The sequence below is a fragment of the Xenopus laevis genome, chromosome 5L (genome assembly GCF_017654675.1).
Source record: "Xenopus laevis strain J_2021 chromosome 5L, Xenopus_laevis_v10.1, whole genome shotgun sequence".
In the NCBI taxonomy this organism is placed as follows: Eukaryota; Metazoa; Chordata; class Amphibia; order Anura; family Pipidae; genus Xenopus; species Xenopus laevis.
Window position 1 is genome coordinate 158,892,937 of NC_054379.1, and position 25,596 is coordinate 158,918,532.

The window sequence follows — 25,596 nt, forward strand, 5'->3', positions numbered from 1 at the left end:
TGCAGCCTTGTGCCTTTATACGGTCACAGAACATCCCCTCAGTCACTTCTAATATCCTTATCATTTACAGTAGGGGGTACATTATCCCTTATAATACATGATACTCAGAGTTCCCTGTATAAATCAGCCTGCAGTCTTGTGCCTTTATATGGTCACAGAACAACCCCTCAGGGACTTCTAATATCCTTATCATTTACTGTAGGGGGTACATTATCCCATATAATACATGATACTCAGAGTTCCCTGTATAACTCAGCCTGCAGCCTTGTGCCTTTATATGGTCACAGAACATCCCCTCAGTCACTTCTAATATCCTTATCATTTACAGTAGGGGGTACATTATCCCTTATAATACATGAGTGATACTCAGAGTTCCCTGTATAACTCAGCCTGCAGCCTTGTGCCTTTATATGGTCACAGAACCCCTCAGTGACTTCTAATATCCTTATCATTTACAGTAGGGGGGTACATTATCCCTTATAATACATGAGTGATACTCAGAGTTCCCTGTATAACTCAGCCTGCAGCCTTGTGTCTTTATATGGTCACAGAACCCCTCAGTGACTTCTAATATCCTTATCATTTACAGTAGGGGGGTACATTATCCCTTATAATACATGAGTGATACTCAGAGATCCCTGTATAACTCAGCCTGTAGCCTTGTGCCTTTATATGGTCACAGAACAACCCCTCAGTGACTTCTAATATCCTTATCATTTACTGTAGGGGGTACATTATCCCTTATAATACATGAGTGATACTCAGAGTTCCCTGTATAACTCAGCCTGCAGCCTTGTGCCTTTATACGGTCACAGAACATCCCCTCAGTCACTTCTAATATCCTTATCATTTACAGTAGGGGGTACATTATGCCTTATAATACATGATACTCAGAGTTCCCTGTATAAATCAGCCTGCAGTCTTGTGCCTTTATATGGTCACAGAACAACCCCTCAGGGACTTCTAATATCCTTATCATTTACTGTAGGGGGTACATTATCCCATATAATACATGATACTCAGAGTTCCCTGTATAACTCAGCCTGCAGCCTTGTGCCTTTATATGGTCACAGAACATCCCCTCAGTCACTTCTAATATCCTTATCATTTACAGTAGGGGGTACATTATCCCTTATAATACATGAGTGATACTCAGAGTTCCCTGTATAACTCAGCCTGCAGCCTTGTGCCTTTATATGGTCACAGAACAACCCCTCAGTGACTTCTAATATCCTTATCATTTACAGTAGGGGGGTACATTATCCCTTATAATACATGAGTGATACTCAGAGTTCCCTGTATAACTCAGCCTGCAGCCTTGTGTCTTTATATGGTCACAGAAACCCCTCAGTGACTTCTAATATCCTTATCATTTACAGTAGGGGGGTACATTATCCCTTATAATACATGAGTGATACTCAGAGTTCCCTGTATAACTCAGCCTGCAGCCTTGTGTCTTTATATGGTCACAGAACCCCTCAGTGACTTCTAATATCCTTATCATTTACAGTAGGGGGGTACATTATCCCTTATAATACATGAGTGATACTCAGAGTTCCCTGTATAATTCAGCCTGCAGCCTTGTGCCTTTATATGGTCACAGAACATCCCCTCAGTGACTTCTAATATCCTTATCATTTACAGTAGGGGGTACATTATCCCTTATAATACATGAGTGATACTCAGAGTTCCCTGTATAACTCAGCCTGCAGCCTTGTGCCTTTATATGGTCACAGAACAACCCCTCAGTGACTTCTAATATCCTTATCATTTACTGTAGGGGGTACATTATCCCTTATAATACATGAGTGATACTCAGAGATCCCTGTATAACTCAGCCTGTAGCCTTGTGCCTTTATATGGTCACAGAACAACCCCTCAGTGACTTCTAATATCCTTATCATTTACTGTAGGGGGTACATTATCCCTTATAATACATGAGTGATACTCAGAGTTCCCTGTATAACTCAGCCTGTAGCCTTGTGCCTTTATATGGTCACAGAACAACCCCTCAGTGACTTCTAATATCCTTATCATTTACAGTAGGGGGTACATTATCCCTTATAATACATGAGTGATACACAGAGTTCCCTGTAGCCTTGTGCCTTACATTACATATCCAGCTTCACATTTCTGGGTTAGTTATCCCCATCATTTTTATATTTTCACATTATTTTCTCTTCTTTCCTCCTGTAGATTTATTTTCCTTTTATTCAGCTGATTTTATGTTCCTCTGTTTCTGCTTTCTAATGCTTTCAGCCATTGTTCTATTCACCTTTCTTTTCTGCCCTTTGAAATGTTTATTTCATAATAAAAATGTCTTCCCTTTCCCCTGTGTTCTCCTGTCTCTCCCTTGTGCCCTGCTTTCTGGCTGCTGCTTGTTCTTTGTCTCTCGCCTCTGCCTTTCCCATTGAGCTGTCAGCGCTGCAGGTTGGAAGCAGAATGCCCTTGGCTCTAGCTGCCACTTGTGCATGAGGGTGGCAGTTTGCTTCAGTGCTATAGAAATATTACAGTTTGTTTCAGGGGAGAGATGAGACATAGTTTAATGCAATAGCTCCCATTTGTACTTACCGTAGGGACTCGGTGACTCACCCAGCATTTATATTTAGATATTTATATATAGAAATATCCGCAATTAGTTTCTTAATTGAAAAGCCTGAAGCTATTTTGTACCTTGAGGGTGAGACATTGGTTCCTCTTCCCGTAAGTGTTTCTGCCTGTGAGACAGTTCTTGGTGTTTAGGGGTTTATGGAATGAAAGTGTTGGGGTCAGAGATTCTCAGTGTTTTGCAGGATATTAGTTGTTGCTCTGCAAGAAGGGAATAAAGACTCGGCATTCCCATTATCAGGATAATAAAGGGAAAGTTGGTTGCAGTGTGGGCACATTAGGATGTGGGGCTTGGGCATCAGGGATACGCAACTCAATGTAGAAGTATTTCTTAGTCACTCAGGAACATTCCTGAATATGAATATGGTAGAGTTTACTTTGCTACTTTGTTATACTGAGTCGCTTTCACACTTTTTGGGTTGACTGGGCTATCAGCAGGGCAAGTGAGACACAGTTTGGCCAGTCAGCAGCAGGGATGGACCAGTTATGCAGCAGTGTTGAGTAGCTTGTACTTGATCCAAACTAATATACAGGTATGGGACCTGTTATCCAGAATGCTCTGGACCTGGGTCTATCCGTAATTTGGATCTTCATACCTTAAGTCTACTAGAAAATCATATAAACATTAAATAAACCCAATAGACTGGTTTTGCTTCCAATAAGGATTAATTATATCGTAGTTGGGATCAAGTACAAGCGACTGTTTTATTATTACACAGAAAAAGGAAATCATTTTTAAAAATTTGGCTAAAATGGAGTCTATGGGACACGGCCTTTCTGTATTTCTGGATAACGGGTTTCCAGATAACAGATCCTATACATGTATACTTAATTCTTATTGGAAGAAAAACCAGCCCCTCGGGTTTATTTATTTCAACCCAAATAATTTTAAGTAGAATTAATGTATGGAGATCCCTTATCTGGTCCTTAGCATTCTGGATAACAGGTTCCATATATGTATAATATTCTCAGTGTATCTTATTTTCAGGTATTGTACAATAAGGGCAGGTACAGTGAAGTGTATGTGCTCACAGGCACCCGCACAGTTACAGGCTCAGGCAGGGGCACGATGTAGGACTCAGCACAGATACAGAGGGGGTCATTTATCAACACTGGGCAAATTTGCCCATGGGCAGTGACCCATGGCAACCAATCAAGTTGTAGCATTCATTGTTCTACTTGCAGCTGGCTTCAAAAATGTAATCACTGATTGGTTGCTATAGGTAACTGCCCATGGGTAAATTTGCCCAGTGTTGATAAATGAGCCCCAGTGAAGCTTATCTTCATCAGAAAACATGACTTAACCCTGTAAGTGCCAGCAAGCATGCAGGGGAGATAGATAAGAGGATCACTTACAGGGTTAAGTTCTTTATTCTGCTGTTAGTGATACAGACTGCTTGCCTTTGCCCTATGTAATAAACATGACTAATATAGATACACATACGGTACATTTATTTCTCTATAAATAAGGATTGACGGAGTAAAACAATATTTACAGACAATTCGTGCATGAAAGACCCCCTGGAGATGGGTTCAGTAAGTATTACCAGTCTGTATGTACAGAACAAACAGCACGTGTGATTGGCCGGAGCAAAGGGCATAGAAATGCAACGTCCCCTTTGTGCCGTATCTAAATGACTATATATATAATGGACTGCGTTGCCTGGTGGTCCTCGGGTCATTGTGCTTTGCTAGTGGCTGAGGTTGCTCCGGTGTTGGAGACACGGGTGGGATTTAGCACAATAACGTTCCCTTTGCTCCGCTGCCTGCAGATAAAAACCTTCACTAAATATATTTGGCTGATGTCATTGCTGATGTCATTGCTGCTGGGAGAGACGGTGGTTACTGTGCTAGTTCAGAGTGTGAGGCTGAAACTGCACGGGGACACACGGGCCACATCTCTGATGATTGGGGGGTGAAGGTCTGACAGTATTGGAGAAACTCCCCGAGGATCCCAATCTCCTGCTTGTACTGTAACAAGATCAGCGATGCCTTCCCTCACTACGGACATCGACTTGTGCTCTCTGGTCGCTTGCAGGGTCCATATGGAGGTGTTCACCGTTCAGGGGGTACAGGTAAGGGCGCTGTTTAATTTGGGAATAACCCGACGTATCCCTCGAACAATAACAGGAAGGTGCACATGGAGTTCTATCCTGGTGCAGATGTGCTGGGAGCCTTACAAAGGAATAATGAAAGTTGCCTGATCAGGGGGTTTTGCTGGATAGCTGGGGCCCCAATGTGATTGGGGGGGGTGTAGTTCATGGGGTTGCCGCTCATAAAAAACATTTTTGGACATCTCAGATGAATACAGTTTCCAATATGCCTTCGTTGAATAAGTGTAAATGGCTTTAAAGTTATTTGTTAATGTATTAAAAAAACAGCTTATCTCTCTGCTGCCTTCTGCACTGGTGGTTCTGACTCTTTAAACAATAGTTCCAATCAATACGTCCGCTCTCTTCCAGTCAAGGCTTGGCTTCTTCACGGGGTCCGTCCATCGCATGGATTCTGCTGCATTGTTTCAACAGTCAGAACCGGGGCTGCAGAGGCTAGAAATGGACAGACAGAGACTGCTTTCAATAGCAAAGACATTCACCAACCAGAACTAAATACAGGTATGGGACCTGTTATCCAGAATGCTCAGGACCTGGGGTTTTCCGGATAATTTTCCTTAATTTAGGTCTTCCTACCTTAAGTCTACTAGAAAATCATGTAAACATTAAATAAACCCAATAGGCTGGTTTTGCTTCCAATAAGGATTAATTATATCTTAGTTCGGATCAAGTACAAGCTACTATTATTAAAAAAAGGAAATCATTTCTTAAAATTTGGATTATTTGTTTATAATGGAGTCTATGGAAGACAACCTTTCCATAAATCTGCATAATGGGTTTCTGGATAATGAATCCCATACCTGTATGTAAAGGATAAAGCTCTGCAGAATATACAGGCACTATGTACATGGGAGGATAATGCTCTGCAGAGTATGTCAGCAATACAGGTATAGAATACGTTATCCGGAAACCAGTTATCAAGAAAGCTTCAAATTACAGCAAGGCCATCTCCCATAGACTCCATTTTATTTAAATAATCCAATTTTTTTTCAGTGATTTCCCTTTTCTCTGTAATAATAAAACAGTAGCTTGTACTTGATCCCAACTAAGATATAATTAATCCTTATTGGAAGCAAAACCAGCCTATTGGGTTTATTTAATGTTTATATGATTTTCTAGTAGACTTAAGGCAGGAAGAAATTACGGAAGATCCATTGTCCGGAAAACTTCAGGTCCCGCGCATTTTGGATAATAGGTCCCATACCTGTATATACAGTAAGTGTAGAATAAAGCTATGCAGAGTATGTCAGCAATATATAAGTGTAGTATAAAGCTCTACACAATGTGTGAGCACTATGGGTAAAGGATAAATTAGATGGTTCTGCCTCCTTCCATGCTGTCACCAAGCAGCAGTTCTGTCATGCTTTATGGCATTCTCACCACTGGTCTGAGATATTATATTTAACGCTCTGTTTCCACCACTGCAGGATTTGGAGCCCTAAGGGCAGAGATAAACGGTCAGATTCGGGGAGATAAGTCGCCCGGCGACAAATCTCCTCTTCTTCGGGGCGACTAATCTCCCCAAACTGCCTTCCCGCCGGCGATTTACATTTTAGCTGGGGAAAGGCAGTTCAGGGAGACTCAGAGCATTTCTATTTCCAAAAGTCACCCAAAGTTTTCTTGTGAGGCAACTTTGGACGACTTTGGAAAACGAAGCACTCCAAGTGCCATCCCGCCGACGATTTACATTGTAGCCGGTGGGAAGGCAGGGGGAGGCAGTTTGGGGAGATTAGTCGCTCCGAGGAAGAGGAGATTTGTTGCTGGGCAACTAATCTCTCTGAATTTGAGCGTGTGTCTCTGCCCTTAGCAGGATTAATTATCAGAGCACTGAGATAAAGAAGTTTAGCATGTGAATGTTGATATATTTAGCAATAGAAACCAGGGTGTAACTACAGAGGAAGGGGACCCTGCTGCTGCAGGGGGGGAGGAGGTATAGGGGCCCACAAGGCCCTAAATAATGAGCAATTTCAACATATACTGGTAAAAAGGTCAACCTCTGGATATATTGGAGGGCCCTAAAGTGAATTTGCTGTGGGGCCCAGTAACATGTAGTTACACCACTATGATTAATTAAACAAAGGTTAATATCCTTTTACGAAACCCTCTCATTATACTACCCGATCTTCTCCTGAAAGCTATTGTGCCTGAGTAAAGGAAGCCAGGCCTGAGTCACCTACATGACTTGTACTTCAGCAGAACCCACAGTGCACTTGCCCCATCCGTCTGCACGTGTAACTCTTAGGCTAGGGGCACACGGCGCGATTTCGCCGCGATTCTGCGCTGGGCGAGTTGTCGCTGCGTTTTTTAAGCCGAAATAGCTTTGCTAACTTTGGCGCTGGCGTCAATGCAAATCGCGGCGAAATCGCTGCGCTAATTCACACGCGGCGATTCTTTTTCTACTGTCGCCCGGAAACGCCCAGCGAGGCAACTTCGGACGACAATAGAAAACGAATCGCCGCGTGTGAATTAGCGCAGCGATTTCGCCGCGATTTGCATTGACGCCAGCGCCAAAGTTAGCAAAGCTATTTCGGCTTAAAAAACGCAGCGACAACTCGCTTAGCGCAGAATCGCGGCGAAATCGCGCCGTGTGCCCCTACCCTTATATCAGCCCCAGTGATCACTTACTGGACCCTTCAGAAACCTATTCTGGATGCACAAGGGTCAAGAGCTGTAAGTTATTAGCGGTGCTTTGGGCAAGACTGGTCAGCCCTCAGATGTTGCTGAATTATAACAGTTTAGCCTCATGCGGTCCACAATTGACCAGTTACGCCCTTAATGCATATGTGGAGGAGGAAGCAGTAATTAAGTATTTATGGTGCAGAGGGTCTCAGTGGGGGTACATCAGTGCAGGTCAGTGGCCACACATCTGATACACAGCACTCTCACTAGCTCTCATACTTACATTCTCTGCAGTGATCTCACCGGGACCCTAAAGGGGTTGTTCACCTTTGAGCCAACTGTTACTATGATGTAGAGAGGGATATTCTGAGCCAATTTGCCATTGGTTTTCATTTTTTATTATTTGTGGTTTTTGAGTTATTTAGCTTTTTATTCAGCAGCTCTCCCGTTTGCATTTTCAGCAATCTGGTTGCTAGGGTCCAAATTACCCTAGCAACCATGCATTGATTTGAATAAAAGACAGGAATATGAATAGGAGAGGCCTGAATAGAAAGATGAGTGATAAAAAAAGAAGTAATAACAATAAATGTGAAGCCTTACAGAGCATTTGGAAAGAGTCAGAAGAAGGGGGAAAATAATTAAAAAGCTATAAACAATGAAGACCAATTGAAAAGTTGCTTAGAACTGGCCATCCTATAACATACTAAAAGGTAATTTAACCCCACTATATCCCCTTGATTGAGTGTGCGCTCAACCTCAGTATATCTAGTATTGCTTTGCAGTCTAACCCTCTGTCTCTTGCTGATTCCTGGGGCCCCCCTAAAGCAGGAAGGGGTCAAAGAAAGGCTACCCAAAATTCTGCATCTGTATTTCTGTGGCCTTGCTCACATTCTGAGCCTTAAAGGAAACCTATACCCCTCAAACAATGTAGGTCTCTATAAAAATATATTGCATAATGTAAAACCCTTCTTCATGTGATTAAACCATTTTCATAATAATATACTTTTCTAGTAGTATGTGCCATTGGGTAATCATAAATAAAAAATTGCTATTTTAAAAAATAAGGGCCACCCCCTGGGATCGTATGATTCACGGTGCACACAAACAAACTATACATGTAAGGTCACATGAGCCAATAAACAGACAGAGTTGTGTCTTTTGCTTCCACACTTCTTCCTGTTACAGTTAGAGCTGCAGTATTTCTGGTCAGGTGATCTCTGAGACAGCACACAGACCATCAATAAATGGGGGTTCAAGGCAAGAGATGTAAAAGGGCAATATTTACTTAAATATATATTCCAGTGTGATAAGATTCTTTTATATGCCACTTAATTTGATATAAACTATATGTTGCTCAAGTATTCATTTTGGGGGTATAGTTTTCTTTTAAACTCTCAGCAGTGCTTTCAAGCTACTGTCCTCCAATTGTTGAGGATTCTGGGGGTTGTAGTTCACCTAGAGACAACTAGCTGTTCTGCATGTTCCATATTCACCAGACATAGCCACTACAGTGGAACTAAGCAACTATTTGCAGCATTAAACATTCCCCAGGGTGTGAGTAGATCTCATTAATAAGCCTTTAATTATGGCAGCCGTTAGGTTTGCTCCCTACTGCCCCCTGGCTGTCAGTTGGGCTCAGTGACTTTACTAATGGCTCACTAACCCCCTCTGTTCCTGCTGCCGGAGACTTTTATTGTTCTGCCCAAAAAAGGAAAGTCGATATTTCTTTTGTGTGTGATATTCAGGTTATTGGGCCGGAATGAATTGACGTAATGCTGTGCGTAAAGGGGAAATATACCCAAGCTCCATTCATAAATTCAGAGGAGAGGTCGGAGTCTGGTTGGGGGGGAACGGTAACTATAGTAACAGCATGAACAAAGCCCACCGAGGCCTAATGTATCCTGCCAGCTCTGGATTAAAATATTAATGTTCGTATAAGAAGTGAGTTCATATCTAAGCCAATCCAACATGGCCTTAAAGGAGAACTAAACCCTAAAATTTAATTTGGCTAAAAATGCCATATTTTATATACTGAACATATTGCACGAGGCTAAAGTTTGAGCTTGTCAATAGCAGCAATGATCCAGGACTTCAAACTTGTCACAGGGGGTCACCATCTTGGAAAGTGTCTGTGACACTCACATGCTCAGTGGGCTCTGATTGGCTGTTGAGAAGCTTAGCTTAGGGCTAGTCACTAATTATCCAGCAGAAAATGAGCTTCCCCTGTAATATAAGCGGATGCTACAGGTTTGCTGATTATTAAATTCTGATGCTAATTGCACTGGTTTCTGTGCTGCCATGTAGTAATTATCTGTATTAATTACTAATCAGCCTTATATTGTGACATTTCTATTCTATGTGTACTGTATATTGTGAGTGGGTCCCTAAGCTCAGTAAGTGACAGCAGCACAGAGCATGTGCAGTGAATCAGCAGAAAAGAAGATGGGGAGCTACTGGGGCATCTTTGGAGACACAGATCTTTACTGCTAAAGGGCTGTGGTTGCCTTGGGCTGGTACAGAAGCAAAAAACATCATGTACAACAATTTCTAGCTAGTTAGGCTTTACTTCTCCTTTAAAGAGAGACTATGTCTCCTTCTTCATTTTTGGCTTTGTGTTCATCTATTAAGGGATGACTATATTATTATTTCTGTTTCGTATTCATCCCTTTTAACTTCTATGGCAGCTTCACCATTGCCTAAGTCTCCCTTGTTTTCATGCTCAAAGCAAGTTTTATACCTAATACCCCTCATTCCTTTTAGGTGCCCACAGAGTTGTTCCACCCAAAGTTTGAGGCACATTGTCTAACAAGAGGCAGCAGGGGGCATGACCTGACCAGGGCAACATGCAATGTAATTAGCTGGGCTATTTTGCCTTCATAATGAGCCTCCATATATTAACGTCAGATAGAGCTTTCAAGAGCAATGTATTTACACATAATCTAAGAGGCACTTATTAAGCAGGACAAGAGCTCACTATACATGTGCCCCGGCATAGACACACATCAGAACAGGGGTCCCAGTGCGGGGGGGGGGCACGTCACACAGTGAGGGGCCTCATTCTGGAATAATACTATTGTTTCCCCCGTTCATAATTGTGGGGTCTGATAGCCTTACCATAAAGTGCATTGGGTTTGGGATAAAATGGGAGCGATAACTGGGTGTGGCCTGATCAAATTACAGGTGTGGCCTAAAATGCCGTACACCTGTTCTTGTATCTTTTATGCTATAGAATTGGACTTTTTTCCATTCAGTCTAAAAAAATGTTATCTGTGCATTTTATAGTATTTCTTGCAGTGACACTTGATGCTGCTCTTATTATGGAACAATCAGTGACTCATAATTCGGCTATAGTGACAGCTGAGAAGGAACCGTTCTTTTCATTAATGCATTTCATTAACAGAAAGTGACAGGCCTGAAATATGACTCCCTGCTGTTTGTCAGTCAGCGAATTATCTTTTAGGGGGGGCAATTCGAGTAAATTGGGCACGTTGTGGGGCTAGAAGTTGTACATAGAATGAGTGAGGGAGAGCAGGGACAACAGGGCAACATTGAGACAGTAGGGTGAAGTGAATACAAAGAGTTGAGGTGGAGACAGTAAGGAGAGATGGAGACAATAAAAAGAGATGGAAACAGAAGGGTGAGGTAGAGACAGTGGAAGAAGGTGGAGACACAAGGGTAAGGTGGATACAGCAGAGAGAGATGGAGACATTAAAGAGAGATGGCGACAGTAGGGGAAGATGGAGACAGTATGGTGAAGCTACAGTAAAACAAGCTGGAGACGATGGGGCCAGGTGGAGACTGTAGGGCGAGGGGGAGGCAATAAAGAGAGACAGAAACTCTAGGGTGAGGGGGAGACGTAAGAGTAAGGTGGAGACAAAAAGAAGGAGACAGTAGAAAGAGATGGACACAGTAGGGAAAGCTGGAGACCATAAAGAAGTTGAGTAGAGTGAAGTGACTACAAGGTGGAAACTGTAGGGAGAGGTGGAAACAGCAGGAGAGGTGAGGACGGTAAAGCGAGAGACAGCAGTATGAGGTGGAGACAGCAGTGGGAGATGGAGACAACAGTGTGAGGTGGAGACAGCAGTGAGAGATGGAGACACCAGTGTGAGGTGGAGACAGCAGTATGAGATGGAGACACCAGTGTGAGGTAATGTCAGGGAACCGGGAGTTCCCTCTGGGGAGTAGTCCGGATTTAGGAGGAAGCCCCTCAGGAGGGATCAGGATCGCGGTATCCAGGGATTAAGCAGAAAGGGTAATCGAGTTCAGGCAACAGGTCACAAGGCAGGCAGAATACAAACAAAGTCCAAAGTCCAGGCAGGGGGTCAATAGCAAGAGATCAGACAGGAATATCCTCAGGGATAACAGGAACAGCAACAGGGAACCCAGGAATCTATTTTTAAAGGGGTTTTTGGCGCCCTTGCGTCGGCGTCAGCACGTCTGCGACCGACGCGCTGCGCCTGCGTCCGTCGCACCGTTGTGGCGTCTTCGCGCCTGCGCACTTGCGCGCAGGCGTCTCTGCGCCGGCGCCGCTACCCACGTGGCGGCCATGGGCGCCGCCATTTTGGGAGCGGCGTCGGAAGAAGTAGTTGCGCCGCCCGGAGCTCCTGGTCCTGCTCCGGGCGGCGATCATGACAGTACCCCCCCCCTCACGGGGGGCCTCAGGACCACCGGGACAAGGTTTCTGGGGAAACTTGGCGTGAAAATCCCTCACCAGACGAGGAGCGTGAACATCACGGTGTCCTTCCCAGGAGCATTCTTCAGGGCCAAAGCCCCTCCACTGAATGAGGTACTGAAGGGACCCTCTGGAGATCCTGGAGTCAAGGATTTTCTCCACCTCGTACTCGAGTTGACCCTCCACAGAAATGGCAGGAGGAGGAGATTGACCGCCAGAGAACCGGTTGGTGATGGCGGGTTTCACCAGAGACACGTGGAACACATTGGGGATTCTCATCTCTGGTGGAAGCTGGAGTCTGACAGCCACAGGGTTGATTATCTCCAAGATGGGAAATGGACCCACGAATTTTGGACCCAACTTGGGAGATGGTATCTTCAACCGGATATTCCTGGAAGAGAGCCAGACATAATCACCCACCTTATAGGGAGGAGAGGATCTTCGACGACGATCCGCGAAAGTCTTATGAACAAGAGCGCTCTTCTCTAGGTTCAACTTGGTAGCAGCCCAAATAGCAGACATATGGGCTGCGGAATCGTCAGCAGCCGGGACGTCAGATAGTACAAAGTCTTGGGGAAAAGCTTGAGGATGCTGCCCATACACCGACATGAACGGAGATCTTCCTGTAGAGGAATGACAGGCATTATTATGAGCGAATTCCGCCCATGGGAGGAGATCAGACCAGTCATCCTGGCAGAGGGATACGTGGTTCCTCAGGAACTGTTCCAGGGCTTGGTTGACACGTTCAGCTGCCCCATTCGTCTGCGGATGGTATGCAGATGAAAACTGAAGAACAATTCCCAGGTCTTTGCATAGGGAACGCCAGAATTTGGCAGTAAACTGGGTGCCTCTATCGGAGACGATCTCCACCGGGAAACCATGCAGGCGGAAGATGTACTGGATAAATAACTGGGACAACTCCACCGCAGAGGGCAATTTCTTCAAAGGGATGAAATGGGCCATTTTGGAGAATCGATCAATGACAACCCAGATCACAGTGTTCCCACAAGAGGGAGGAAGTTCGACAATGAAGTCCATGGACAGGTGGGTCCAGGGACGGGAAGGAACCGGCAAAGGCTGTAGTAACCCACTGGGGCGGGAATGGCTTGACTTAGATGTGGCACAAACATTACAAGCAGCAACAAAGTCCTTCACATCTTTGCGGATATCAGGCCACCAGACCAGGCGTCGTAAGAGTTCAAGAGTCTTAGCTGGACCTGGGTGTCCGGCTTCCTGGAGCAATGGGTCTGTTGCAGGATAGGCAGACGCAGCTCAGGAGGAACAAATGCCATTCCAATGGGAGTATCTGAAGGAGCAGAAGACTGACCAGCCAGGATTTGGTCGGCAAACTGTGGATACAGGGAGGCAATAATCTTGACTGGAGGGATGATTGGCTCTTGTCTCTCAGGAGAGCGATCCACCGGGGTGAAGCTACGAGACAAGGCATCGGCCTTCTGATTCTTGGAACCTGGGCGATAAGTCAAGATAAAATTAAACCGAGAGAAGAAGAGAGCCCACCTTGCTTGTCTGGGGTTTATTAGCCTCTTGAGGGACTGGATGAACTCGAGATTCTTATGATCGGTGTAAATCTGAACAGGAATCAGAGAACCCTCCAGGAGGTGACGCCACTCTTCAAGAGCAAGTTTAACAGCCAAGAGTTCTCGGTTCCCGACATCGTAGTTCTGCTCTGCGGACGAGAACTTCTTGGAGAAATAAGCACAGGGATGCAACTTCCCATCAGCATCGAAGTAGATGCTTCTGAAGTCGGAGCCGGAGCCATCCTGTCTCAGAGACACCCCCTCTGAGACAGGATGGCTCCGGCTCCGACTTCAGAAGCATCTACTTCGATGCAGAAGGGTAGTTCGAGATTGGGGTGTCGGAGGACAGAAGCGGACGTGAAGGCCTCTTTCAAGGACTGAAAAGCTTCAATGGCAGATGGAGGCCACAAGCCGGGTTTACCCCCTTTCCGGATGAGGGCCATGATAGGTGCAATGCGGGAAGAGAACCCCCGGATGAACTGCCGATAGTAGTTAGCAAATCCGATAAATCTCTGGATTGCCTTGGTACTCAGCGGGATAGGCCACTCCTGGATGGCACTGATTCACGAATCCTCGACAGGCTTGAGGATCGCCATCGTAGAGAGGCGGAGCAGGAATATGTGGACCAGGAATATGTGGACCAGAAGTGGAGGGCTGGGTAGCCATGGCAGCAGCCGCTTGCGGAGGAGGTGCCGGCAGGGGGGTCGCTGGTGTCAACAAGGAGAGCTTTTCCAGAATCGCCTCCAGCGTGTGTCCCACGTAATTCTGCCGGGCTTCATACGCCTCCATGCGGGAATGCAGGCCCCGAAAGGCCCTGCCGAAATCTGGCTGAGCTTCCTCAGTGGAATCCATGGCCCGAAAATAATGTCAGGGAACCGGGAGTTCCCTCTGGGGAGTAGTCCGGATTTAGGAGGAAGCCCCTCAGGAGGGATCAGGATCGCGGTATCCAGGGATTCAGCAGAAAGGGTAATCGAGTTCAGGCAACAGGTCACAAGGCAGGCAGAATACAAACAAAGTCCAAAGTCCAGGCAGGGGGTCAATAGCAAGAGATCAGACAGGAATATCCTCAGGGATAACAGGAACAGCAACAGGGAACCCAGGAATCTATTCAGGAACAAGATCCTATTTTCGGGCGCCATCTTGGCGTCTCAGGCGTCCTTTTAAAGGGGTTTTTTGGCGCCCTTGCGTCGGCGTCAGCACGTCTGCGACCGACGCGCTGCGCCTGCGTCCGTCGCACCGTTGTGGCGTCTTCGCGCCTGCGCACTTGCGCGCAGGCGTCTCTGCGCCGGCGCCGCTACCCACGTGGCGGCCATGGGCGCCACCATTTTGGGAGCGGCGTCGGAAGAAGTAGTTGCGCCGCCCGGAGCTCCTGGTCCTGCTCCGGGCGGTGATCGTGACAGGTGGAGACTGCAGTGTGAGATGGAGACTGCAGTGTGAGGTGGAGACAGCAGTGTGAGATGGAGACACCAGTGTGAGGTGGAGACACCAGTGTGAGGTGGAGAATGCAGTGTGAGGTGGAGACAGCAGTGTGAGATGGAGACAGCAGTGTGAGGTGGAGACAGCAGTGTGAGGTGGAGAATGCAGTGTGAGGTGGAGACAGCAGGGTGAGATGGAGACACTGAGGAGAGGTGGAGACCAAAGTAGCAATGAAGACATTAGGGCAAGACAAACAGGATGGAGTAAGCTGGATACAGTAGGGTGAAATGGAGGCTGTTGTGCAACGGTTCCCAAACTATGGGGCTGGGCCCTGAGAAGGGGGTCTGGAGCAGTGACAGTGGGGGCTCAGTCTGAAAGCCAGTTAGGAGGTTGATTTACTTTAATAAATACTCCAGGATGCCCATCTTGAAGGACATATAGATGACATTTTATGTCCTAGATGTTTTTAGCACATAGACTATAGTCTATATCTATATAGTAACTAATATACTAATCTTTATCTAATTCTGTAACCATGTTCTAAGCTAAGATGGGACCCTGAATAACAGCTGGACTTCCAAGGGGGGTGTGAGCTGAAAAAACACCAACAAGCACTGCTGTAGGGCGAAACTGACACTTGCTGCTTTGTTATGGCTGAAAGCACATTCCCATTATGAGCCGCTGACCGTTTTTGCTTGATCAATTACCCCATCGAGGGGAATACAAGCAGTGCTATTTATATGCTGCCACAGGTAGGCTCCGAAATGTAGGTCAGTTGTTCCAGACATAAGGTCACATTCTCATTGGTGGGAGCAGTTGCCAACTTTCCTGGGCTTGTGCCACAATTCCCCATCACTTCCAGAGACATAATGGAACATATCGACAGATTCGCCCAAGTTGTCTGATAAAGATCCATTTATCCTCTGTAGAGCTCCACTTGAGTTTAAAGCTGACAGTTGCCTTTAAAGCAACAACACTTAGAAATTGCATATCAGCAGCATGAATGTATAGAGTATCTGTATGTCTGGAAGAGACACAACTCTAGATTTGCCCAATACAAATAGGAGGATTTTGATTTTATATAGGCCTGTGTATTACATGGATTTATGTTTATTATCAGATAATAATGCAGAGACCCTTCTCCTGGGTAACATCTTGCAGGAACTATAAAGATACAAACAACAAGTATTACGAGGGAATTAAATCCACGTGTACGTTAATAAAGTGTTACTGGCCCCAAAGTGCATCACATAATTACTCCATCACATAAACCAAATAAAGCATCTGTAGAAAGAAACAGCAGGAGACTTCCATATATTTTACCCTTAGTGTGGGGTCAGTCATTGGGTGCATAAGTGAGAATTTCAGAGCACAGTGATCCTATTTAGGGGTTTCTCTTGATGTCTTGACCTGCCCAACTGTTTTGAATTGCTGCATTGCTTTGTTTATTCAGATACAAGCTCACTGGCCAATAAAGTAGTAGGACCCTCCAGCTGGACAGCTCTGATTGGTTGGATAATGCATACCTCCCAACATTTTGGAAGTAAAAAGAGGGACAAAAAATCTTTTTCCGCACGTAGTGCAGCAATTTTTTGACCACACCCCTTTCTGTGGCCACACCCCCTAATTACCATGTTTGTTTTACACAATTTGGCAGGTTATGAAAGTTTGAAAATATTTCTCCTTATCTAAACTGTGTTTTTGTGTCTCAAAATTGCTACAAAGTATCTTATTTGCACCTGTTAGCTGTTCTGGGCTCTCTGCTAAAAGCCAATTAAGTGAGAAACTTTGTTTCTTTTTCTGGCTGTTCAGTGCAGAGAAAAGAGGGACTTTCCCGTGCAAATGAGGGACTGCGGGTTGAGCTGTCAAAGAGGGACTGTCCCTCCGAAAAAGGGACAGTTGGGAGGTCTTTTTACGAGAATGTAAGTAGAGACCTCGATTCTGGGATGGCAGTGGATGTGATTTACTTAGACTTTGCTAAAGCATTTGATACAGTGCCACACAAAAGGTTACTGGTTAAATTAAGGAATGTTGGCCTGGAACATAGTATTTGTACCTGGATAGCGAACTGGCTAAAAGATAGACTACAAAGAGTGGTGGTAAATGGAACATTTTCTAATTGGACCAGTGTTGTTAGTGGAGTACCGCAGGGCTCTGTACTAGGTCCCTTGCTTTTCAACTTGTTTATTAATGACCTGGAGGTGGCCATTGAAAGTACTGTTTCTATTTTTGCAGATGATACTAAATTGTGCAGAACTATAGGTTCCATGCAGGATGCTGCCACTTTGCAAAGTGATCTGTCTAAACTGGAAAACTGGGCAGCAAACTGGAAAATGAGGTTCAATGTTGATAAATGCAAGGTTATGCACTTTGGCAAAAATAATATAAATGCAAGTTATACACTAAATGGCAATGTGTTGGGAGTTTCCTTAAATGAAAAGGATCTAGGGGTCTTTGTAGATAACACGTTGTCTAATTCTGGGCAGTGTCATTCTGTGGCTACTAAAGCAAATAAAGTTCTGTCTTGCATAAAAAAGGGCATTAACTCAAGGGATGAAAACATAATTATGCCTCTTTATAGGTCCCTGGTAAGGCCTCATCTGGAGTATGCAGTTCAGTTTTGGACTCCAGTCCTTAAGAGGGATATAAATGAGCTGGAGAGAGTGCAGAGACTAAGTGCAACTAAATTGGTTAGAGGGACGGAAGACTTAAATTATGAGGGTAGACTGTCAAGGTTGGGGTTGTTTTCTCTGGAAAAAAGGCGCTTGCGAGGGGACATGATTAGACTTTACAAGTACATTAGAGGACATTATAGACAAATGGCAGGGGACCTTTTTACCCATAAAGTGGATCACCGTACCAGAGGCCACCCCTTTAGACTAGAAGAAAAGAACTTTCATTTGAAGCAACGTAGAGGGTTCTTCACAGTCAGGACAGTGAGGTTGTGGAATGCACTGCCGGGTGATGTTGTGATGGCTGATTCAGTTAATGCCTTTAAGAATGGCTTGGATGATTTTTTGGACAGACATAATATTAAAGGCTATTGTGATACTAAACTCTATAGTTAATATAGGTATGGGTATATAGAATTTTAATTAAAAGTAGGGAGGGGTGTGTGTAGGGATGCTGGGTTTTCATTTGGAGGGGTTGAACTTGATGGACTTTGTCTTTTTTCAACCCAATTTAACTATGTAACTATGTAACTATGTATGGGGCAATGGCCTTGGGCTGGCTTCTCCCACTGTATGAACATGAGCAATAACAGTTTATATAATATTACAGCTTTCCCTGAATTGCCTGAGATTTAGAATCCATTCAGTAAATATATATTGATTTCATTGGATAAATATGAAATCATATAGTATAAGTGGCATTTAAGTGCTACTGTCCCTTTAATTGAGAGGCAGATGTGGGGCTGGATTTAACCTCTCCTGCCCCATTACTTCTGTCCCTGCTCTCTGCACTGATATCAGTTTATTGTCCGGGTCAGGAGCAGCTAGTGGATCAGTGGGTGCCACATGAATGGCTGCAATATGCTTTCTGTCACCCTGTCTTTAACCTGCTGGGTGCTGGGTCCTACAGCCTGTGACTCACCAGCATTACACAAATAAGGGCCCCTATTTACTAACTGAGACAGAACAGATACAGGTGGTTATAGGTCTTGTAGTTCAACATTGGCTCTTTGCACTGGCTATGTAAAGGGAAAGGGTTTTTGGAAGGGGCGAATCTTGCTCCTCCCACACTGACATTGGCTGGTCCATTTAGTTTGATTTGCAGTACATGTATGGGACCTGTTATCCAGAATGCTCAGGACCTAGGGTTTTACTTTCTGTAATTTGGATCTTCATACCTTAAATCTGCTAGAAAATAATTTAAACATGAAATAAACCCAATAGGCTGGATTTGCTTCCAATAAGGATTAATTATATCTTAGTTGGGATCAAGTACAGCTATGAGACCTGTTATTCAGAATGCCGGGACCTGGGGTTTTACGGATAATGGATCTTTCCGTGATTTGGATCTTCATGCCTTAAGTCTATTAGAAAATCATATAAACATTAAATAAACCCAATAGGCTGGATTTGCTTCCAATAAGGATTAATTATATCTTAGTTGGGATCAAGTACAAGTTACTGTTTTATTATTACACAGAAAAAGGAAATCATTTCTAAAAATGTGGATAAAATGGAGCCTATGGGAGACGGCCATCCCGTAATTCGGATCTTTCTGGATAACGGGTTTCTGGATAACGGACTCTCCGGTTCTGCACAGAAAAGGCTGTAGGTGTAGTGGCCCATGGGGTCCAATAACAGGAGTCCCCCCCCCCACTCTGAAGTTTATTTGGGTAACGACTCTTCATTGGCCTTTTTTTAATGTTTCAGGAGAAATTCGAGGGTCTGTTTCGCGCCTATGACGACCGCGTCACGGTGCAGCTTTTCAAGAGCTTCCGAAGAGTGCGGATAAATTTCAGCCACCCCAAGGCAGCGGCGAGAGCGAGGATAGAGCTTCACGAAACACAGTTCAGGGGCAAGAAATTAAAACTGTACTTTGCACAGGTAAGAAGCCCCTCGTCTGCCCCCCCCCCGGTCTGTCTGTTGTGATGCACATTTATGAACTCTGGGCAAATTTGCACCTAGGCAGTAACCCATAGCAACCAATCAAAGGTTTGCTTTCATTGTTTGCAGGTGGCTGAAAAAAGCCAGCCACGGATTGGTTGCTATGGGTTACTGCCCAGGTGCAAATTTGCCCAGTCTTTATAAATAAGCCCTAAAATATTCTTCCCGTGTCTACATGAAACATAAAGACAGGTTAATTGGCTCCTGATAGTGACCTTAGATTGTAAACTCCACATCATCAGAACCCTTTCCCCATGTAGCCCTATAATAGCCCAATAATCAGTGCAGGTATTGGCACTAGGGTGGGGACACGTTTTTCATAGCTAATGTAACACAGACATAAAGGGGCTGTTCGCCTTTAAATTAGCTTTTGGCGCTCTGTAGAGAATGATACGTTGAGTCAATTTGCAGTTGGTCTTTGTTTTTAATTATTTGCAGTCTTTTGAAACATTTAGCTTTTTGTGGGGCGGCCCTCCTAGATCGCTAGGGTCCAGTTTATATTAGCAACCAGGCAGACCAATTAGAAAGAATAGGCCATTCTATAACATAGTAATTGGGTTATGCAAAAAAAAAAGGCACTAAGTTTGCCCAGGTGCAGTAACCCATAGCAACCAATCAGCAGGCAGCATTTACTGGCCACCTGTTTATAATAGGGATGCGCTGAATCCACTATTTTGGATTTGGCTGAACCTGGTGAAAGATTAGGGCAAATACCGAACCGAATCCTAATTTGCATATGCAAAGTAGGGGTGTGGAAGGGGAAAACATTTTTTACTTCCTTGTTTTGTGACAAAAAGTCACGTGATTTCCCTCCCGCCCCTAATTTGCATATTCAGATTCGGCCAGGCAGAAGGATTCAGGCGAATCCTGCTGAAAAAGGTCGAATCCCAAACCGAATCCTGGATTCTGTGCATCCCTAGTTTAAAAGCAAACATTGTATTGGTTGCTATGGGTTACTGCTCCTGGGCAAACTTAGTGCCTTATATTACATATGGGGGTAAAGTTTACCTGGAGGTGCACCTCCCTTTTAAGGCCTGCAGTTCTTATTATTAGACGATGCCCTGTCAGTTGCAGTTTAATAATGGGCAGAAAGGTCATACAGTATGTGAAGGAGCTGTATGCCCTACTAAAAATAGTAAATCCCTCCATTTAATCATCTGCAACATAACACATAAAGCTGTGGCCTCATACTGTAGTGTATAAGCAAAGCAGTATGGAAGCTCCCACCACACGTTTCACGCAATGAACATAAACTAAGAGTCACATGTCAGGGGATGTAGGAGGCGACTCCTCTATATTAATGTGGGTTCCCTATCTCTCATCTCCTATAAAGGTTCAGACCCCAGAGAGAGACGGAGATAAGCTTCACCTGGCACCCCCGCAGCCCGCCAAACAGTTCCTCATCTCACCCCCCGTGTCCCCGCCCCTCGGCTGGCAGCCAATCGACGACGCCACACCCGTTATTAATTACGACCTCCTTTATGCAGTCGCCAAGCTCGGCCCAGGTAGGTACTCGGCCCTTTCTTATTTCTAAGGACATCGCTCATTATTTGGGTACTGGCAGCAGGGGCTGTGATTTATATCTGCGTGTTCTTCTTGTCTATACAAGCGACTAATGATGGGCGAATCTGTCCCTTTTCACTTCGCTTAGAAACTACGAAAAATTTGCGGAATGCATTGAAGTCAATGGGAGTCAAAATAATTTTAACGCTCAACAATTTTTATAGGCGCGGCTATTATGTCCAAACGCATTAAAGTCAATGGGTGTCCGAATAATTTTGACGCACGGCCATTTTTATGCACGCCCCAATTTTGATGCATGGCCATTTATTTTGCTTGTGGTGAATTTTTGGCCAGTGAATTTTCGCCGCAGTTTCGCGAAAAATGAAACCACTCCCTGGACCCCTCCATATGGCACTTTGGGAGGAGGTGCTGATGCCAGTTACACAGTTGGACTCAAGATATTCCCCATGAATCAGTTTTTATAACAGGAACAAACATTATAGGGTAGGGATGCAACCAATCCACTATTTGAGATTTGGCCGAATCCCTGAATCCTTGGTGAAAGATTCGGCCGAATACTGAACCAAATCCGAATTTGCATATGCAAATTAGCTGCAGAAAAAGGAAAAGGTGGAGAAAATTCTTTTGTGACGAAAAGTCACGTGATTTACATATGCAAATTAGGATTCTGATTCGGTTCAGCCAGGCACAAAGATTCAGCTGAATCTGAATTCTACTCGAAAAGGCCGAATCCTGAACCAAATCCTGGATTCAGTGCATCCCGCTTATAGGGAACATTTCATTCACTCTGTCTCAGTTACAAGGATACAGGGTGGGGTATGAGACCCCAGTCTGGCAAGAAATCAGGCTCCATTTATTCTGCATTTGTAAGAGTCGCCGTCCCTGAAGACGGTTTAATGAAGCTGAAACGTTGTCTGACTGTGTTCCATGGTTTTCTGGGTTCTACAAATGTACCTGTGGCTGAGGAATACCCTTAATTACAGATTAAGACCTGTTATCCGGAATGCTCGGAAACTGAGGTTTTCCAGATATCGAATCTTAATGTCATGGGAAAAAACATTTTTTCAAAATGAATCAGTTAATAGTGCTGCTCCAGCAGAATTCTGCACTGAAATCCATTTCTCAAAAGAGCAAACAGATTTTTTTATATTCAATTTTGAAATCTGACATGGGGCTAGACATTTTGTCAATTTCCCAGCTGCCCCCAGTCATGTGACTTGTGCTCTGATAAACTTCAATCACTCTTTACTGCTGTACTGCAAGTTGGAGTGATATCACCCCCTCCCTTTCCCCCCCCCCAGCAGCCAAACAAAAGAACAATGGGAAGGTAACCAGATAGCAGCTCCCTAACACAAGATAACAGCTGCCTGGTAGATCTAAGAACAACACTCAATAGTAAAATCCAGGTCCCACTGAGACACATTCAGTTACATTGAGAAGGAAAAACAGCAGCCTGCCAGAAAGCATTTCTCTCCTAAAGTGCAGGCACAAGTCACATGACCAGGGGCAGCTGGGAAATTGACAAACTATCTAGCCCCATGTCAGATTTCAAAATTGAATATAAAAAAATCTGTTTGTTCTTTTGAGAAATGGATTTCAGTGCAGAATTCTGCTGGAGTAGCACTATTAACTGATGTGTTTTGAAAAAAAAACATGTTTTCCGATAACAGGATCCCTTTAATTCTCCACAAAATCATATAAACATTAAATAAACCCAATAGGCTGGCTTTGCTCCCAATAAGGATTAATTATATCTTAGTTGGGATCAAGTACAAGCTACTGTTTTATTATTACAGAGAAAAAGGGAATAGTTTTTATAAAATTTGGATTATTCAGATAAAATGGAGTCTATGGGAGACGGTCTTATATTGTATTGAGCGTTCGATATATTCAGTAGTGTCACTGTGGGATATTTCTGAAGTTAAAGGGATTCTGTCATGATTTTTATGATGTCGTTTTTATTTTGTAAATGACACCTTTTACACTGCAAATAATTCACTCTACAATATAAATGGGCCCATTTACTTAGCTCGAGTGAAGGAATAGAATAAAAAAAACTTAGAATTTTGAATGTTTTTTTTTTGGCTACTTCGACCATCGAATTGGCTACTTCGACTTTCGACTACGACTTCAAATCGAAACGATTCAAACTAAAAATCGTTCGAATATTCGACCATTCGATAGTCGAAGTACTGTCTCTTTAAAAAAAATTCGACCCCCTACTTCGCCACCTAAGACCTACCGGTGCAATGTTAGCCTATGGGGAAGGTCCCCATAGGCTTTCTAATGTTTTTGTGGTCGTAGAAAAATCGCTCGATCGATTGATTAAAATCCTTCGAATCGTTTGATCGAACGATTTTTCATTCGATCAAACTAATTGCAGTAAATCCTTCGACTTCGATATTCGAAGTTGAAGGATTTACATTCGGCAGTCGAATATCGAGGGTTAATTAACCCTATGTAAATCTGCCCCAAAATGTCATTCCTGAACCAGCAAGTGTATTTTTTTAGTTGTAATATTGGTGTGTAGGCTCCATGTCACCTTTTAATAAAATTTCCAAAAAAAGGGCGGGCTGTGACGTAAAAGGGGTGGGACATGATGTACGTAGGGGTGGAGCTTCAGCACACTATGGTCAGACGATGTCAATAAGGTACGTTTTGAGCGGATTGGGGGCAGGCCAAGGGCTTTTGTTAGGGGTATTACAAGTGGGACCTGGATTTTACTATTGAGTGTTGCTCTTAGATCTACCAGGCAGCTGTTATCTTGTGTTAGGGAGCTGTTATCTGGTTACCTTCCCATTGTTCTGTTGTTTGGCTGCTGGGGGGGGGAAGAGAGGGGTAATGATATCACTCCAACTTGCAGTACAGCAGTAAAGAGTGATTGAAGTTTATCAGAGCACAAGTCACATGACTGGGGGCAGCTGGGAAACTGACAACATGTCTAGCCCCATTTCAGATTTCAAAATTGAATATAAAAAAATCTGTTTGCTCTTTTGAAAAACAGATTTCAGTGCAGAATTCTGCTGGAACAGTCTATTAACTGATATAATTTGAAAAGAACATGTTTTCCCATGACAGTATCAGTATAAATACCTTATTGACATTAAGCCTTTCAGATTCCCAGTGGCTGTTGGCACGTGTCGGTTACACAAGTGAAATATGTATCATTTATTAACCACGGAAACACAAGCCATTGTCGTCATCTCGTAGGAAAGGCTTTTGTTCTGTCGGCTTCTGACTCGCGGCTAAAGGGAAACAATTGGATGACATTGGCACAAGGTCGCTCTTTGTATAGAACTCGCAGGTAACGGCGCCATGGTATATGTGTGAGACAGAGATACACTGAGCTGTCAGCCACTCGCTGGGCAGATAGAGACATAAGGAGAAACAAATACAATAAACACACGTGTAGATGTTGTGCCTTCTTAAAGGGGCTGTTCACATTTAAGTTCACTGTTAGTAAGATCCAGACTGATATTCTAAAATGGAATTATGGAAAGGCCGTCTCCCATAGACTCCATTTTATCCAAATAATGTCAATTTTTTTTAAAATCATTTCCTTTTTCCCTGTAATAATAAAACAGTAGTTTGTACTTGATCCCAACTAAGATATAATTAATCCTTATTGGAGGCAAAACCAGCCTATTGGGTTTATTCAATGTTTACGTGATTTTCTAGTACCGTATATACTCGAGTATAAGCCGTCCCGAGTATAAGCCGAGGTACCTCATTTTACCTCCAAAAACTGGGAAAGCTTATTGACTCGAGTATAATCCTAGGGTGAGAAATGCAGCAGCTTCTGGTAAATTTCAATCAAAAAATTGAGGGTTTTAAAAAAAAAAAAAAAAAAAAAAAAAATTGAGGGTTTCTGCTCCCATTGGAGGTGCCGGCGTCTCGTTTCGTTTTTGGATGACGGCGAATATTCTTGGAGACTATTCTTCGATGCCGGCGACTATTCTTGGATTCCGGCGACTATTCTTAGACGCCGGCGACCGTTTTTGCGATTGACCTGAGTATAAGCGAGGTAGAGTTTTTCAGCATATTTTGGGGGCTGAAAAACTCGGCTTATACGCGAGTATATACGGTAGACTTAAGGTATGAAGATCCGAATTACGGAAAGATCCGTTATCCAGAACACCCCAGGTCGCGAGCATTCTGGATAACAGGTCCCATAGCTACTGTATCTCCTCCCGTTGGCTGAGGGCAGTCATTCCATCCCCGGTCCTTATGTTCTATATCAGAAGAGCAACTTTAATTCCACTGCCTCCTTCATTCATGAGACCCAACCCAAGGGACTAGATTGTCCTTATTAGACCTGCTAATTGAGACAATATAATCACTACGAGAAGGATGGGAATTGTTTACTTGCCTTACAGATGCCTCTGTCTGTGCAGTTGAGTTTGGTAGATGAGGCTTGAATGGCAATTTTCACTTCCACGTGTAGTTTTTATTCCATATTCTGCAGTGAGCTTCCAGGTATGTCTGGGGTTGAA

The 25,596-nt window shown here is 44.0% G+C and overlaps 1 protein-coding gene across 2 annotated transcripts in view; it reads left to right on the forward strand.

The window, feature by feature from the left end:
• rcan2.L (regulator of calcineurin 2 L homeolog) overlaps positions 1 to 25,596 on the forward strand; it is a 60,119-nt gene that overhangs the window by 28,085 nt on the left and 6,438 nt on the right. Inside the window, exons 1-3 of one of the 2 annotated variants that reach the window (XM_041563589.1) lie at positions 4,358 to 4,682; positions 19,346 to 19,519; positions 20,913 to 21,084. In XM_041563589.1, the coding sequence (XP_041419523.1) occupies positions 4,596 to 4,682; positions 19,346 to 19,519; positions 20,913 to 21,084 (433 nt within the window). In that variant the 5' untranslated portion in view covers positions 4,358 to 4,595. Of the gene's footprint in view, positions 1 to 4,357; positions 4,683 to 19,345; positions 19,520 to 20,912; positions 21,085 to 25,596 lie in introns of those variants that run through there. The other variant, XM_018264075.2, reaches the window with a different exon arrangement.